At 47.4% G+C, this 15,442-nt stretch overlaps 1 protein-coding gene across 3 annotated transcripts in view; it reads right to left on the bottom strand.

Moving 5' to 3' along the window:
• Nucleotides 1–14,426, bottom strand: part of LOC126094949 (myrosinase 1-like) — a 180,430-nt gene extending 166,004 nt beyond the window's left edge. For all 3 annotated transcript variants that reach the window (XM_049909602.1, XM_049909604.1, XM_049909603.1), the window contains exon 1: nt 14,241–14,426. In XM_049909602.1, coding sequence (XP_049765559.1) covers nt 14,241–14,400 — 160 coding nt within the window. In that variant the 5' untranslated portion in view covers nt 14,401–14,426. The remainder of the gene's footprint in view (nt 1–14,240) is intronic.
• Between the last annotated feature and the right edge of the window lie 1,016 nt (nt 14,427–15,442).

The raw sequence follows: 15,442 nt of genomic DNA, 5'->3' as shown, positions 1-15,442 counted from the left end.
TGTGACGAAACGCGCCGCTCTTCTTTGGATCTTCTCTATCTCCTCCGTGAACCCGACCTGGTACGGACCCCACACTGATGGGCAATACTCAAGTATAGGCCGAACGAGTGTTTTGTAAGCCACCTCCTTTGTTGATGGACTACATTTTATAATGAGTCTCCCAATGAATATCAACCTGGCACCCGCCTTACCAACAATTAATTTTATATGATCATTCCACTTCAGATCGTTCCGTGCGCATACTCCCAAATACACTCCTGGAAATGGAAAAAAGAACACATTGACACTGGTGTGTCAGACCCACCATACTTGCTCCGGACACTCCGAGAGGGCTGTACAAGCAATGATCACACGCACGGCACAGCGGACACACCAGGAACCGCGGTGTTGGCCGTCGAATGGCGCTAGCTGCGCAGCATTTGTGCACCGCCGCCGTCAGTGTCAGCCAGTTTGCCGTGGCATACGGAGCTCCATCGCAGTCTTTAACACTGGTAGCATGCCGCGACAGCGTGGACGTGAACCGTATGTGCAGTTGACGGACTTTGAGCGAGGGCGTATAGTGGGCATGCGGGAGGCCGGGTGGACGTACCGCCGAATTGCTCAACACGTGGTGCGTGAGGTCTCCACAGTACATCGATGTTGTCGCCAGTGGTCGGCGGAAGGTGCACGTGCCCGTCGACCTGGGACCGGACCGCAGCGACGCACGGATGCACGCCAAGACCGTAGGATCCTACGCAGTGCCGTAGGGGACCGCACCGCCACTTCCCAGCAAATTAGGGACACTGTTGCTCCTGGGGTATCGGCGAGGACCATTCGCAACCGTCTCCATGAAGCTAGGCTACGGTCCCGCACACCGTTAGGCCGTCTTCCGCTCACGCCCCAACATCGTGCAGCCCGCCTCCAGTGGTGTCGCGACAGGCGTGAATGGAGGGACGAATGGAGACGTGTCGTCTTCAGCGATGAGAGTCGTTTCTGCCTTGGTGCCAATGATGGTCGTATGCGTGTTTGGCGCCGTGCAGGTGAGCGCCCCAATCAGGACTGCATACGACCGAGGCACACAGGGCCAACACCGGCATCATGGTGTGGGGAGCGATCTCCTACACTGGCCGTACACCACTGGTGATCGTCGAGGGGACACTGAATAGTGCACGGTACATCCAAACCGTCATCGAACCCATCGTTCTACCATTCCTAGAGCGGCAAGGGAACTTGCTGTTCCAACAGGACAATGCACGTCCGCATGTATCCCGTGCCACCCAACGTGCTCTAGAAGGTGTAAGTCAACTACCCTGGCCAGCAAGATCTGTCCCCCATTGAGCATGTTTGGGACTGGATGAAGCGTCGTCTCACGCGGTCTGCACGTCCAGCACGAACGCTGGTCCAACTGAGGCGCCAGGTGGAAATGGCATGGCAAGCCGTTCCACAGGACTACATCCAGCATCTCTACGATCGTTTCCATGGGAGAATAGCAGCCTGCATTGCTGCGAAAGGTGGATATACACTGTACTAGTGCCGACATTGTGCATGCTCTGTTGCCTGGGTCTATGTGCCTGTGGTTCTGTCAGTGTGATCATGTGATGTATCTGACCCCAGGAATGTGTCAATAAAGTTTCCCTTTCCTGGGACAATGAATTCACGGTGTTCATATTTCAATTTCCAGGAGTGTATTTTACAGTTTGCGTCACATTGCCACCACACTCTAATATAAATGCAGATATCCTGTGCGACCACATCGTAACTTCTACCGAATTATTTCACATTTCCAACTTTTTCGATATTTATCTATTTTTTCCATAAGTAAGTATGTAAATGTAAATATACTCTTATTGCTTACACGAACCATTGTGGCTTGCTATTCTTGTATGCCATCCAACTTCGATGCAGAGTCCAAATGCAGTAAGTGTATAGCCTATACTTATTCTTCCTTTGCCAACACCAAGTGTAAAACCAGCGCTAAAGCTCATGGATTGCTGTTGGAGGAGTGTGTTGAAGTTATTCCGCTGCAAACACAGTGTTACTCTGTTTCACAGGTTAATGTCCCACTTCCACCCTCCACCGACGCCGGAGGCGGCTGTTCCGGCGAAGGCGGCAATGTTCAGGAATTGATACGTTCGATGACGGATACTATTGCGTTGTGAGCGGCTGAGGTGTCACAGCTGCTACCTGCAAATTGCTGACGATGACAGCTGTGAGGTGAGACTCGCCGCTAGCCTGAGCTGGGCTTTATAATTAGATTACTACACACACACACACACACACACACACTAACGCGGTAACGCAGGCGGCCGCTGCAGAAAGGTGCGATGCGGCAGCTGTCAGGCGCGCCGTTGGAAAGGTCGTTGCTACTGTGGCCAGTACAGCACAGCCAACCGCTGCCGCCCTGTGCGACAACGCCGTCGTCGCTTATTCGGGACGGATTGGTATGGGTGGAGGTTATACTTAACACCCGAACTAAGTTAATAATTGGCTCCTTCTACCGACCCCCAGACTCCGATGATATAGTTGCTGAACAGTTCAGAGAAAATTTGAGTCTCGTAACAAATAAATACCCCACTCATACGGTTATAGTTGGTGGGGACTTCAACCTTCCCTCGATATGTTGGCAAAAATACCTGTTCAGAACCGGTGGTATGCAGAAAACATCTGCCTAGATTGTCCTAAATGCTTTCTCCGAAAATTATTTCGAGCAGTTAGTCCACGAACCCACGCGAATTGTAAATGGTTGCGAAAACACACTTGACCTCTTAGCCACAAACAATCCAGAGCTAATAGAGAGCATCATGAGTGATACAGGGATTAGTGATCACAAGGTCGTTGTTGCTAGGCCATTTGAACCATTTTTGTTATTCCCATACGTCTACCGGAAACGCTTGTAGTGGCGATATGCTATATGTGGCAGTCATCCACATTTCAGGTGATTTTGTTATTTTGTAGAGTTCTGTACCTGTGTTTTCTCATTCTTTGTCGTGGCCGGGGTAAAGAACTACACTGGGAACCGATCTGATTTCTTTTTATTCTCGTTTTCAATATGCTTCATATTCAGCATTCCATGCACTTTTATCCACCTTTCCTACACAAAGGTGACTGTATGAATGTACGAAGGTCATTGTATGAATGTGAGTCTCACGCTGCTTAATTGAGGGGGTCTCGCCTTGCAGCACGGCCTGGGAGCGGCCGTCGTGCTGGAGCCTCCTGCGCGCTGGTCCTCCCTCAACGCACGGCCTCACGATTGGCTCCTTCAGACCCACGTGTAACGTGAACGCTTCTTTGCGCCTTCGACGTTGAGTGGGCGGGAAATTCTGAACAGAGGAGCCGGGCGCTGTGCCTGCTATTTTTTGACTGGGGGAGACGCCTGGTACGACTGCTAACTCGTTTAGTCGACTGGTCAGTTCCCCACTACCAAGCTCCTTTCACTCTCGGGCCAGCAGTTGGAGCAGGTTGAACTTTGTGCACAGTTAGCTGTCGCTGTTCGGGGCTCTTATGAACGAGACGTGCCACTGCTTTGTGCAGCTGTAATGTGATTTTGGATGGAAGTGAGTCAGTTTATTCCTGTTAGGAAGTTCCTGTAACTGTTAATTCATTTGTGGGAAGCATTTTTACGGAAATCTCGAGACAGATATTTTAGCTAGATTCAATGAGATCCGGCTTTGTTTTTTATCTTGTCACTATTCAATTCATGTATCGTGATTCTTATTACGTTTAGTGACGTCTTTCCGCTAGGGGACGCAAGCAAGGTTTCACAACTCGAACTGCGCGAGACATGGCGAACTTCGCCTTTCATAATGTTTGAGTATCTGAGTTTTTGTAGAAAATGAGTGTTCTTGTTGCGTTCTTCACTGAGCCCGGTCCTCTTTGAATACCACTGACAGTACTGTGCAAGACAGATACCTCTTAAACAACCATAGTGAAACGATTTTGTTAAAATTTTGCTGAAGTTGGTAAGTTCGCTCTATTTTGTGAAGAAACGTGACTTAGAATCAACTCGGTACGCTACACGTCTTCCTAATGTGTGCCCTAGCACAGCATCCAGTATTCCTGAGCTCAGTAACTCAAACTACCCTGTAATGAAAATGTATGAGAGGGAGGGCCCATGTTGAAATGTTATCCCCTGATCGGCTGTTCTGTGCTAGAGTCCCCATTGGGCACTTTACTACAAAACATGGTACTGCCTACCATTAATGTTTCATGAGACTTCAGTGGCTTTGCATTCAGTGGGAGTTAGTGAACGATAGTTACTGTTTGTTGAAAATGAAACAGACAACTAGGGAAAAGTCCAATTTGTATGGCGAAAGATCGTCCCACAGCAGACTCACCAACCAAAATTTAGGCAATATCAATATTATGTAAACAGTGGGCAGCTCTTAATTTTAATACTGTCCTTAACGGTTTATAAATGCACTGATTAGCCAGAACATTATGACCATATTACTACTATCGATGTGAACCCGTCCAGGCGATAGCAGCGTCACCTGGCGAGGAATGACAGCCAGTCAGACTCACGCACGGTGCCTGTAGTCTCAGTAGCCGTGCTGTCCGTCTGTACAATGGGGAAGGCCCGCCATCTATCTGAGTTTGGCCGAGGGCAGATTGTGATAGGCCGGAGCCTCGGCACGAGCTTATCGGAAATGCACGACTTCTCGGGTGTTCAGAGAGTTCTGTGGTGAGTTTCTTCAACAGGTGTTGAAAACAAAGTGAAATCGCGTCCGGATGATGTGGGGTTGGGCGGCCATCTTTCATTACAAATGTCGGACGTCGTAGGCTGGGCAGTCCGCCTCCATGATTTCTATCTCACAATTTATGGCCGTCCTATTCACCTCACTCCTACCCTCAAATACCTTGGCCTCACACTCGACCGCCACCTCACCTGGACTCCCCTTCTCCTTACCATCCAAAACAAAGCTCACAACCACCTCCGCCTCCTGAAACTCCTGTCCGACCGGACGTGTGGTCTGCATCCTTCCACCATCCTTCACACCTACAAATCCATGATCCGCCCCATCCTTTGTTATGCCAGCATCGCTTGGATTTCCGCCCCTCCCCGGTTCTATAAAGCCCTCCAAATCCTCGAACGCCATACACTCCGCCTCGCCTTCTGCATCCGCCTTCCGTCCCCCACGCACATCCTCTATGACCTCATCCCATTCCCTCACCTTCTCCTTTTCCTTGAACACATCCGCACACTATATATTGTCCGCTGCCTTGATCCCCCTCACCCCCTGGTGTCTCCCTTCCTCTCCACTCCCAACCAGTTGCCGCACCTTTACCGTTGTGTCCCTCCCTCTCTCCATCTCGACACCCTCCATCTCCTTTCCCAACACAACTTCCACTGTCTACCCCTCCCGGATGATGAGCTTCGCCCTGACATCTACCCTTCCTACCAACTCTAACCCCCTCTTCCTGCCTCCTCCTCAGCACTCCCTCTCCTCCCCCTCCCCCCTTCTGACCGGATTTGCCCTCCTACTCCCCCTCCATCTCTTGTGCCTTCTTCCAGTGTCTCTGCGCTCCCTCCTGCCCTGTCTTCCCTTTTCCTCTCCCACCCCATGTGTCTCCTGCCTCTTCGTGAACCCACGGTTGCCTCTCCTCTCTTCATCCCGCCGCTTCCCCAGCTGCCTCATGCTCTCCCCTCCTTCTCCATCCTCTCTGACCTTTCCCTCGGCAGGTCCCACCTGGTAGTTTTATTATTCGTCGTGTGTGCTCCAAGTGGGTTTTAAGTGTGTTGTTTCGGAGTGTTTTTAATACTGTGGCCAACTTTTAACCTGTGCATGCGCATCCAGTGTCTTCTCTCTGTTTTACGAATCGCCAACTGTGTTTTTTTTTAACTTTCTGGTGACTTTTTTAACTGTCCCCAATGAACGTCTACATGTCAGTGTATTTTTACCTCCATTTTCTCCCCTTACTCTGTTTTATGTTCCCCTTTTTTATCTCCTTATGTATGTATTATTTTATTCTTGTTTTAGTTGTCGTGTCACTCGGCTGAAGAGCGGCGGATTGTGCTGCTGACAGCCATCCCCTGCCCATATGGGGCAGGGGAATGAAATCACATTGAAGAAAAAAAAATAGGCTGGGCAGATAGGTGAAACTGACAGGCGGCGTACTGTGGCGTAACGAACACCTGCCTTTAATTCTGGGTAGCGTACACGCGTGTCTGAACACGCAGTGCACTGGACGCTCGTAACGACGGCCATCCGCAGCCGGCGACCCGTGCGTGAACCAGTGTTACCACCACGACACCGGTGACCACCTCTGAAATGGGCTCGTGACTATCGGCACTGGACGTTGACGCTGCGTCGTCTAATGAATCCCGACACCTTCTTCATTACGCCGGTGGGAGGGCGCGAATCCGTCGTCTTGCAGGGGAACACCTCCTTCACACCTGTACGGTGGGACTGAGACAAGCTGCCAGCTGCTGCAATATGCTCTGGAGGACATTCACATGAGCATCCACGGGTCCAGTGGAGCTCGTGTAAGGTACCATGACAGCCAAGGAGTGTCGTACACTGATTGCAGGCCACGTAAACTCCTTCATACTCGTGTTTCCCGACACGAGTGGCGTTTTTAAAAGAGATAACGCGCCAGGTCACAAAGCCGGGAGTGTAAAGGAGTAGTACTAGGAACACAGTGGCGAGTTCCAGTTGATGTCCTAGCCCCCCCCAGCGCGCCAGATCTGAACCCCATCGAACACATCTGGGATGTGATTGAACGTGGCGTCAGAGCTCATCACCTACGTTACCGGAATATACGGGAATTAGGTGACTAGTATGTGCAGATATGGAGCCAACTGTCTCCAGTGACCCATCAAGGCCTCATTGCTTCCATGCCAAGGCGCTTACCTGCTATTATCTGTCGCAAATGTGGACATGCCGGCTATTGGGTAGGTGGTCGTAATGTTCTGGCTGATCAGTCTAAGTTGAAAACAGAATAACTATTTGTATCATTCATTATTACTGGTTTTAATGAAGCTGCAAGGATTAGGGTCTGACGTCCCATTGACTCTTTCCCCCCAGTTTATAGCCTTGCTTCTCCTGCATGTAACAGCTCTATAAAGTTTTGTCTCTGATTCCCAGCCAAGTATTGATTAACATTTGCTCACACTCTTCAGATTAGGGGATTATTTCCTCTTCGGATTTGCTCGCTTACGACCGTCCTTCGTAGGTCTGCCGTACTCTCTGCTGGCCGTTTCTACTGAGTGCTATGACCACCACGTTTGACGACATTTTGGTGGTAACAAGGTCGTGTCATTCTTTAATTCTAACTGGCATGTTCTCCATTCCTCCTACGCTTTCTGTAGGATAGTTTCGCGCACACTATTTATTCCTTATTTCGACAACCGGTTTAATTCCTTCAAATGTGTTTCAATTTTCTGCCGATGATCACATTCTCACGACCACACGTTTTTCCGCTTCTTCTGGCACAGGTTCGATGAGCATTTCTTGCTGTGATTGGTTCGTGTTCCTGCGAGTCAGTATTTTTTCGGTATTCTTTCACGTTTCCCAAAATCGGTTGTATTGTCAAGTGATTCTCTCACTGAACAAATGCCATATTACTCAGTGTCACAGGTTTCTTATTTCTCCGCGTTCTCGGTGCTGCTTCTTATTAACGTTTAAAAACACACGAAGTGACGTAGACGCCACTGCGATAAGTAACTTAAGTAATAAGTACGTAATAAGTAATTGGGTGACAAATGTTGAACATGTGACGTCATCAGGTGACGTAGCTGGCCGCATGTGCAGCAGTTGGGCTTGTCGATCTTACTCTTGCCAGTAGAGAAAATTTCGAAAACCGTTTGTAAAGATGATTTGTTGTAAACGTAAAAGTCGCAAAATTATTGTCCTCGCTGTAACCAAGCCAAAGGTGTTCCTAATTTGTGTTTCTTTCCTTTTGCCCCATCTTTCTTTTCTTTACAGACATTTAGTTAAGAAAATATATATCACTAACTGGTGACGACGAAATTCGGAAGCCTATACTCGTCTCCTTGTCATGCAATACGACAGATTTTTGTTGTACTGTACTTCGCAATAAACCAGCGGGGACCGCAAAACCGGTAAATCAAATAACGTGTCTTACCTCAATGTAAACACATAATTGTCTAACGCAATGAAAAGCATACTCCCTGTCAGACGCGAAACTCGAATCCGGAGTGGAAAGCGAGCTGGAGTCGCGCACCTAGGCCCGGAACCACTCCGACTGGAATACGTGAGATGGGTTGGGTAGATCAGGTTCGTCAGACCGGTGAGTTCAACCGCTGCACGTGCCGCGAGGTACGTCATCTGGCGACGTCGCATGTTCCACACTTCTCATCCACTTTCCGGTACGGTCCCGGTAGCTGAATGGTCAGCATGGCGGATTGTCAATCGTCTGGGCCAGGGTTCGTTTCCCGGCTGTGTCGGGGAATTTTCTCCTCCCAGGGACTGGGTGTTATGCTGTCCGCATCATCACCCCATCATCCTCATCGACTGCAGATCGCCGAAGTGGCGTCAAATTGAAAGACCGGCACCCGGCGAACGGTCTGCCCGACGGGGAGGCCCTAGCCATACGATTAAATAAGATCCATTTTCGTGATACTTCCCGATATTCGAGACCCCTTGCGTCTTACATTAAATTACTTGTCTCAGCTTCATCTACGTTGCATCAGAGGTTTTTAAACGTAAGAATCACACTGTATGTATGCTAGGAGGAGGAGGAGATTAGTGTTTAACGTTCCGTCGACAACGAGGTCATTAGAGACGGAGCGCAAGCTCGGGTTAGGGAAGGACGGGGAAGGAAATCGGCCATGTCCTTTCAAAGGAACCATCCCGGCATTTTCCTGAAAGGATTTAGGGAAATCACGGAAAACCTAAATCAGGATGGCCGGAGACGGGATTGAACCGTCGTCCTCCCGAATGCGAGTCCAGTGTGTGTATATATGCTAGAGCCAGTGTCAAGTATGAAACTTCAGCCTTTTGTCATCTCATCTCTAATATTGTATTCACTTTGCTAGTTTTGTGTACTGTCGCCGTTGTTCCCGACATATTTGTTAGTGTACTCGACTTTTCTCCGATCTCATATATAGCACGTTTAACCGTTATCGACTATTTTTGCACTTCATCACTTAGGAGAATACACGCAAGACTAACGAATAACAAATGAAGAATCTTCTTATACACTTATTTCCCATCCTACCCTGAGCTATTACTATACACTTTAGCCAGGGAGATTGTAATTCTTCGAATGCATATGAAAAGCATCTTTTGACGGGCTATCACCTCCTCGTTTAACAAAAATTCACCTGTCAAGCCAAATTGTCATCTTCAGCAAAAGCCAAATTTTCGCCGTAAAGCAAAGAGATCAGTTCGAATCTGGACTGACAGCCTCTCATGCTTGCGACCATTACAGCGATGACTGCCACATTACCATTTCCATGGCCCCAAATTTGATCCTTTTTCAACAAAGTTCTCTTTCCAGTGACTCTACAATCAAGAAAAGTGGTTAGCTACGTCTATGTCCACATAATGCAGTCTGTTTCGGTTTTGATGTGGTAAATCCTTAACAGATATTCCCATACCCGTCACATTACTATAGCGTCGAGCATTTCGTTCAATTTTCTATTGCTCAAGTACGATATGTACCTGCAAGACCTACTTCTCTACTCGAACGCGCTGCCACCCACAAATTACGGTTGTATCTTGTTCGTGTACGTTCGATATAGTATTCCTTGTCGTTCGACTTTTTCTTTACTTTTGTTCTTTAAGTATGCAAATGTATTGTCCGATTTCCATCCATACGTGTATGCATGTTATTTACTGCGATGTTATGTCCTTGACTAATTATTTACGATCATCCCTGACACCCCATAGTTTCCCAGAGCTCACATACATTTCTTTACGTTTACGTCAGCAAACAAGCGCAGTCACAAGCATCGCACAACGCACTGGTTGGTTGGTTGGTTGGTTTAAAGATTAAAGGGACCAAACTGCAAAGGTCCTTCATAAAAACACAGAGCACAGTGAAACCATCCACCAGTCAGGCGAAGCACTAAAATAAAAATTCCGAGGGAAGAAAAGCCCCATGGTCAATGGTAAGACAACACGGAAAACGGAGCACAGCAACAAAAACTACATAGAGAACAAAGGCAGAAGGAATTAAAACTGCACAGCAGAGGACTGTGGCTGGCTGATCACGAAAATAATAGGATGAGCCAGCCACTCTGCAACACGTTAAAACCTCCAGCCTAAAAGATTAGGGTGGAGTCGAATTACAACACAAAACAAAGTAAAAGATACAGCACAAAAGAGGGTGATGTAATAAAATTAAATGGACCTATAAAAGCCGCTTGCGCGAATAAAACTTAAAACCCGATCTGCCAGAGAGACATTGTCACCTAAAAGAGATGATAAATCACCCTGGAGATTAAATGCATGCCTGAGAGCGGTTAAAAGAGGACATTCCAACAACAGATGGGCCACCGACATGGTTGCACCACAGCGACAATGAGGGGGGTCCTCTCGACGCAGCAGATGACCATGCGTCAGCCAAGAGTGACCAATGCGGAGCCTACAGAGAATAACAGAGTCCCTGCGAGAGGCCCGCATGGAGGAACCCCACACGGTCGTGGTCTCCTTTACACGCCGCAGCTTGTTGGGTGCCGACAGAGTGCGCCATTCGTCTGCCCACATCCCAAAGACCCGACGGCGTAACAGCGATCGGAGATCAGTTGCCGGGAGGCCGATCTCCAACAGCAATTTGCGGGTGGCTTCTTTAGCTAATTTGTCGGCGTGTTCGTTTCCCGCTTTCCCAACGTGTCCCGGGGTCCATATGAACACCACTGAACGTCCACGCTGTGCAAGAGCATGAACGGACTCCTGGATGGCAGCAACAATGGGATGGCGTGGGTAGCACTGGTCAAGAGTCTGTAGACTACTGAGAGAGTCACTGCAAATGACAAAAGACTCGCCAGTGCTGGTACGAATACGCTCAAGGGCACGAAAAATGGCTGTTAGCTCTGCGGTGTAAACACTGCAGCCGTCCGGCAAGGAGCGCTGGTCTACATTTTGATAGCTTTCGCATCACTGTACGATTATGGATGAAAATCTCTATTTTTAATGGTACAATAATGTCAGCTATGAAAGGTGTCTCCACCAATTTGACTGTGTTACTGCAGCAAAAATAATGTTGTCTCTTGAAGAATGACACCGTAGACCCCCTTCCACTTTATGGTAGTTGTTCAATCAAAGAATACCATGTTCAAGGACTCGGGACGTATTAAAAACTCTCTGAGATGGTGACTGAGATGCAGGACGTAATATTATAGCAACGGAAATATCACAGCATACGTCATAACCGATTACCACACTGTAGTCTTCACACAAACCCCCACAAAACAAAATTACGATGTTTCAAATCAGATGAATGTTCTGGCAAGGCAAGATGATTTACACGATCTATCCAGAGTTACACTAAGTGAATAGGCAGCTGTACCTGCGTATCAACGATGGAATATTCAAGGTCTCCATCATGCTCCACCAATCATTACTCAGCACAATAATTTTGTAATTCTTGAGTGCAAAATCAGCTGGTAAGTCTGCTTGCAGACATACAGATTTTACAAAATTATTAACAACCATTACGGTCTCTGCCAAACCTTTGTTAATGAGCTCTACCAGCAATCGCATATTGGTTGATGCAGTTACAAAAGAGACTATCCTAACTGTTAAAAATGTGTGGCACACATGAAGGAGGCCTCATTTGTGAAGAATACGTGTGTTGAACCTTTATAAGGAAACGAATGCATTATATCCACACCAGTTATTTCTAGTACATAAGTCTTCTGACGCTGGTACATATATCGCCTGCAATAGCGTGCAAAGTGTTACGACCGTAGCACATGTCACTATAAGAATGTAAGTGGAAGCAGCATTACTAAATCTCTCCATTGTGGCTTGCCCAAAATCCAAGATTCTCACATGGCGATCTCCACTGCCAGTGCTGACATTCTGTTTTTTGCCTTGTCGATAAACTGTAAGGGGCATTCAAAAAGAAACGAGCCGGAGTCTGGAATGCGCAAACCGGTGGCAGGAGGATAATATCGTGGCGTGTGTAACGAGAGGTGTTTCCGACCAGAGCGTGGAAGTTCACAGCCCGTCGCTAGAGGGCACGCGTGCACGTCACGTGACTATCCAGAGCTAGCAGCAGCATAATGCCAATCGCATTGCATGACTGCAAACAGTGACATGGAGGCGTCAACAGAAGAGCAAAGAGGTATTGTTAGTTTTCTGACAGCGGAAGGAGTAGGAGGAACGGATATTCATCGACGAATGTCACAAGGGTACGCAGAACACTGCATGTCCCTTGCAAGGGTGGAGGCGTAGCACAAGCGCTTCAGGGAAGGATGAGTGTCGTTAGCCGATGATGCACGGTCTGGAGCACCACATTACCGATGACATCGTCCAGCTGGTGGATGCTCTCATTACCCAGGACTGCAGAGTTACAGTGAAAGCCATAGCCGCCGTGATCGGATTGAGCGACTGAAGTGTTGACACCATGATGAAGGAACGACTGCACATGCGCAAAGTCTGTGTCCAACCATACCAGGAAGCATGTCGAACGCCCCACTGTCTTGTTCATCTGCAGCGCTATCCTCGGGAAGGGAATGCGTTCCTGGCATGAGTGGTGGCTTGAGATGAGTCATGGTGGCATAACTTCGAACGAGAATCAAAACGACAAAGTCTCCAGTGGAAGCATCCAGGCTCACCACCACCCAAAAAAGCCACGCCATCCACACAAGTGCAGGAAAGCTTATGCTGACGTTGTCCTTTGACCAAGATGGCCCCCTTCTGATTCACGTCCTGCTATGTGGGACAACAATGAATGCCCAGCATTACTTGCAAACCTTGACCACCCTTCGCCAAGCTATCAAATCAAAACGATGCACTCTCATCTGTGAGGTCATTCTGCTCCAAGAAAACTTAGAACCTCATACGGCTAACACAGTCGCGGCACTCCTACATGGGAGGTTCTCGGCCACGCTCCATACAGTCATGACCCTTCTCCCTGTGATTACGCCATTTTTGGTCCCCTTAAAAATGCTCTGAGGGGTAAACGATTCATCTCGGACGACGGCGTCCAGCTGTATGTGCGGAACTTGTTAACATCACAGCTCTGGGAATTTTATGAGACAGCCATTCACCGCCTTGTGTCACAGTGGGACAAGTGTCTCAACAGCCAGGGCCCAATAGTTCTAACATACAAGTACTGGTTTCTGTAATTAGGCCTCGGGATCGTTTCTTTTTGATCGTCCCTTATAATATCAGGTGCCAAGGTACACTTAAAGCACCGAATTAGAACGACTACTGGCTGAGATTTGAGTACCACGCTTTGTGTGATGTAAACAATGCACCTCACTCATGTGTGCATATAAAAAATGACAGGGAGAAAGGGATGTATTCCTTATCAGAAAATGATACCGTGTGTGTGTGTGTGTGTGTGTGTGGTCGATGAGGTCTCTTAACAGCAAGTCCCATCTTCAAGGCATCACGGAAGGTCTCCTGACATCCATGCGATGTTAGCGCCCTCGTGGGAACCAATAACATATATCCTACTTCCTGAAACTGCTAGATCTTCGACACATAAGCAAGAAGTCTTACGTGTACTCTGAAAATGCATGAGAGATCAAATATTTAAAATGCGTACGTAACAGCTACGAGCACTTGTTCAGCTTCGAAAGCCATCTCTTGTACTGCAAGGGTGTTTTCTAATTTTTTTCTATTTTTTAAGGAGGAAGTGTGGACCAAAACAAGAAAAACATGTCCAATTAATACAGGCCCTAAAGAGCATGCCTTAAGAGCAGAGTAGAAAAAACGAAATTCACAGCAGCAGAAATGAACAAGAGCTCATAGCTCTTGTCCACACTATCACTGTGAAAATTTCCTGCACTACAATCTTAACAACAACGCCACTAGTGCATGTATACCACTGTCAGAGTTATCAGAATGATTCTCGCAAGTAACTTTCGACTCTTTCGTTTCCGGACCGGGGTCCCTTACCTCAGAGTGATACATTTACCCTTCTCCACAATCTCTGAAAGATTGTAACATGATCACTGAATCGCCTTGTACATCACGTTGGGGTAAATGTGTGGCAGAGATAGAACGTGATGTATTAACGACAGTAAGAGCAAACCTGGATTAGTCGTCACGCCCTACGAGACTTCGCAAAATGTGGGTTCAGCCAGACAAAAATGAATGCTAAGACTGAAATCTTCTTACCGTCCTCGTTCCAGGCTCCTTCCACTTGATACGAGGCCGTAGCGGCGCCGAAAATGAAGTCCTCGGGAAAGCTTGCGGCGTGCTGCTGCGTTACAGCTGTGCCCACCAAAGACAATACGACCGCCAATATCATCACGGTAGGAACGTGACCAGGATCCATGTAGCCTGCTGACTCAAAAGGCGCAAACTTCGTACAAAACCGGGTAAATCTCTGCTGCTGCTATAGCGCACTATCTTCTCCGCTCTCAAGACATCGGCGACAAATCGATTTCATTTGAGATTAGCTCCGATGTCCTCTGATATCGGAGCTTACCGAGTGGCACGCTGATCGGCAAGACGCAGCTTGGCAGCTTGATGTAGCACACGTGCTCCAGAATTTTCATTTTTTAAAAATTTTTATTTATTTTTTGCTTCACGTGTGTACTTTGTGGTGAGCGCCTCTTCCAGATGTCTGACATACACAGTAATGTTATTCCTACAATTCTTGAAATCATTTGAGAGCCAATTTCGTGAAAGAAATTGATTCTTAATACACAGTTGTTATGTCAGTAACAAATAATATTTTAAGTTGTTCTGTCAGTAAGAAGTAACCTTTAAGTATTTAAGAGCTTCACAGAGATCTAATGAAGCATAGTGTGCCGCCTCTGCGGATGAAAAGTAAATAGTGGCAGTTATATGTATTGAATACCTTTGGATCTCTAGTGTGTGTATCAAGCCTAAACTAACAAAAAAGTGCATGTGCAGATGATTGTGTTGTTACTGGATGAGAACAAAAGCGGAAGTGTGAATACTTGCAGTAAATCTAGTCCAATTCGTGAGTTTAAATGCCGTTTACAAGTCTTTGAAAGAACTGTAAAATGCATGGTAACTGTCTGTTATGAAAATGTGCTTCAGCAACTTGGTTCTGATAGTGCGTTATCACAGGTAAGTGTATCATCTGAAAAAAAAACCTAAATTTATTAATAATATTGCCTCCGGGTCGTTACAATACAACACATATAACAGTGGGTCCCAACGCACTGTCCTGGAGCACGCCTGAAGTTACTTTCACGCAGCTCAGTGACTCTCCTCCCAAGAATTCATGTTGCTTTCGTTTCAGAGAGAACTCCTCAGTGTAATCACAAATATCATTGGATATCCCTTACCATCGTACATACGTTAATAAACATAGATAACCGACGTGAAAGCTTTTCGGAAGTCCA

The sequence above is a fragment of the Schistocerca cancellata genome, chromosome 8 (genome assembly GCF_023864275.1).
Source record: "Schistocerca cancellata isolate TAMUIC-IGC-003103 chromosome 8, iqSchCanc2.1, whole genome shotgun sequence".
Classification (NCBI taxonomy): Eukaryota; Metazoa; Arthropoda; class Insecta; order Orthoptera; family Acrididae; genus Schistocerca; species Schistocerca cancellata.
This window is presented reverse-complemented; position numbering and strand designations above follow the sequence as displayed.